Below are 2190 nucleotides of genomic sequence, written 5' to 3' on the forward strand. Positions count from 1 at the left end.
TCACACTGCGTAAACAGACGAGAAGATCGTGGCGCCCAAATTGGAAGGCGAATCATTCGTCACGACATCTTATAACAACATGCTGATGGTTCTACAACGTATATTGACTGAGAACAGGGATCAGGTCTCGAATCATGATCCCAAACTCGTGATAGCATTTGACGAGGCCCACCCTCTGAGCAACATGAGTAAAAAGGGTTTTCGTCCATCACATATCATTGGCAGGACGATCAACTGCTACTCCAAGAACAGCGATGCATCGGTCTGGGTCGTCTTTGCATCCACGACCTCGCAAGTGGCAGATTTTTCAGCGCCTCAGTCGATCCGTAAGTACCTGCTATACGCTGCCTGTTCCCAATCTTGAACAATCTAGCAGATGATTCTCTGCGCGTAGCGGTAGCCGGCCAACTCCTCTATCCGCCCTATACACATCTTGGTTGGGACCAGAATGCGGATCCTCTGTCTGGTACATTGGCGAATAATGTTGCTAGCTTTGATCACATCGTTGGATTCGGTCGTCCACTGTTTGTCCATATGTTTTTATTCTCGTTTTCAATCTCGTTGACCACCATGAATAGATGGAAGTCACTTGTAGGGAAACGTACTATCTCTGAAGTTTTGGAACTGGCTGCCCAGAAACTCTGCAAATCGATGACATTTCACGCGAACGATGCGAACCAGGCTCTTGCTATCCTATCCCAAAGATTCGGTCTCGACATTTGCTTGGGTCACCCCGATGCTGTGTCTTATCTCGAAAAGGCAGTAGCTAGTTACCTGCGCATATGCTTTTCGACGACCGAAGATAGGATGTGGTCCTTCACCGGTTATCCATCGGAGCCCATTCTGTCTTGCGTTGCAGCAATGATAGTCCATAGGACGCCTAGCGATGTGGATTTTGTTTTGGGGATCTTGAAAAAAAAGATTGATGGTGGGATGGTCGAGATAGGACAGAGCGGGGAGTTGGCCAGCAGGCTTTTGCTGCTTCTCGCTAAGGATCTTTTTATCCGCAAGGACCCCCCCAAAGGCGTGATCCGGGATTTATACTATAACGAAAGTGGGGATGCGGAACTGATCGACTGCCGGAAGGTCTCCGTCGTCGATTTCCTGGAGTACCTATTTGGCGAGACATTCTGGTCGAGGACAATTGAGGAGGCCAAGGCCGCTTTTCAGCATGCTTACATCAATTTCTCGCACTGGGTGTCTATGACAGAGTTCATCTCACCGCCAGTTCCCGATCAAACTGACGCTGATTCGTTGAGGTAAGCAAGCTTCCAGGCATTGCGATATTGTATCTAATATCATCACCTCTGTATAGTGCTAGATGCAGCGCCAACGAGTGGACTTTGCGCCACTGGCATCGCACAAGCGCGGTTCAATGCTGTCATCTGCAGCCGCTCGTCGACAAGATGATTCCCATCTATTTTGACGATCCTGCCCTCGGTCCCGATGATCTCAATCGCGTGTCACAGATATTTATTTCCGACAAAGCGGGGAAGAATCGCCATGAGCATGACTTAGGGTCGGTCACTCGCACGCATGATTCAATCCAGTGCCTATCGAATCTCCCCTACATCGCTCTTCTCCTCGACCTGAATGTGGAACCAAAGCTTAACGTTACGTTCCCGGAGAAAGAGCCAAATCACGTCGAAACAGACCGATGTCTGCGGATCTACGCTTCTGGAATAAGTGAAACCACATTTCCATTCTTGAGCGAACATCCTGGTGTTGCGAGCCAGCTGTGTGGGCTTGTCTCTCGGCAGAAGGAGGCACCATCCCAAACCATTCTCGAAGCCCTGGTCAAATTTGGGAGTACGGCTAGGCTACGCAACTTGCAGTGGGAATTACAAGATGCATGATAATTCCATACAACTCGGATCATAACTAGACGTTTGTAGTAAAGTGAAAAGCGATGTAGGGCGATTGCACGCATGTTCCTGTGTATGATAGATAACGATCGTAGCACTACTGCTCTGTTTGATCTGTTTCCACCCTTTTTGATTTACGATTTTTCAAGGGAGCCATTGTTTTGATTTCACATTTTCACTTCTACGGTGGGCATAAATGGAGGCTTCATTTGTGCTAATTAGATATACACCAAAACTTGGTGATGGGTCACTACAACTGAGTCGGTATCGAACGAGACGCATCCCACAAATGGCGGAAATTTTTTTGCACGAACCATAAATACCT

General features: G+C 48.0%; 1 protein-coding gene across 1 annotated transcript; it reads left to right on the top strand.

Annotated features, from left to right (window-relative positions):
* Positions 1-79: 79 nt before the first annotated feature.
* On the top strand, positions 80-1856 carry F5147DRAFT_765852 (uncharacterized protein; the record flags this gene model as incomplete). Its single annotated transcript, XM_041440752.1, has 4 exons — positions 80-326; positions 377-524; positions 579-1259; positions 1322-1856. The coding sequence occupies 4 exons, from the start codon at positions 80-82 to the stop codon at positions 1854-1856; spliced, it is 1611 nt and encodes a 536-aa protein (XP_041284168.1).
* Between the last annotated feature and the right edge of the window lie 334 nt (positions 1857-2190).

This window comes from Suillus discolor (genome assembly GCF_016758755.1).
Source record: "Suillus discolor strain FC423 chromosome Unknown F5147scaffold_489, whole genome shotgun sequence".
Taxonomy (NCBI): domain Eukaryota; kingdom Fungi; phylum Basidiomycota; class Agaricomycetes; order Boletales; family Suillaceae; genus Suillus; species Suillus discolor.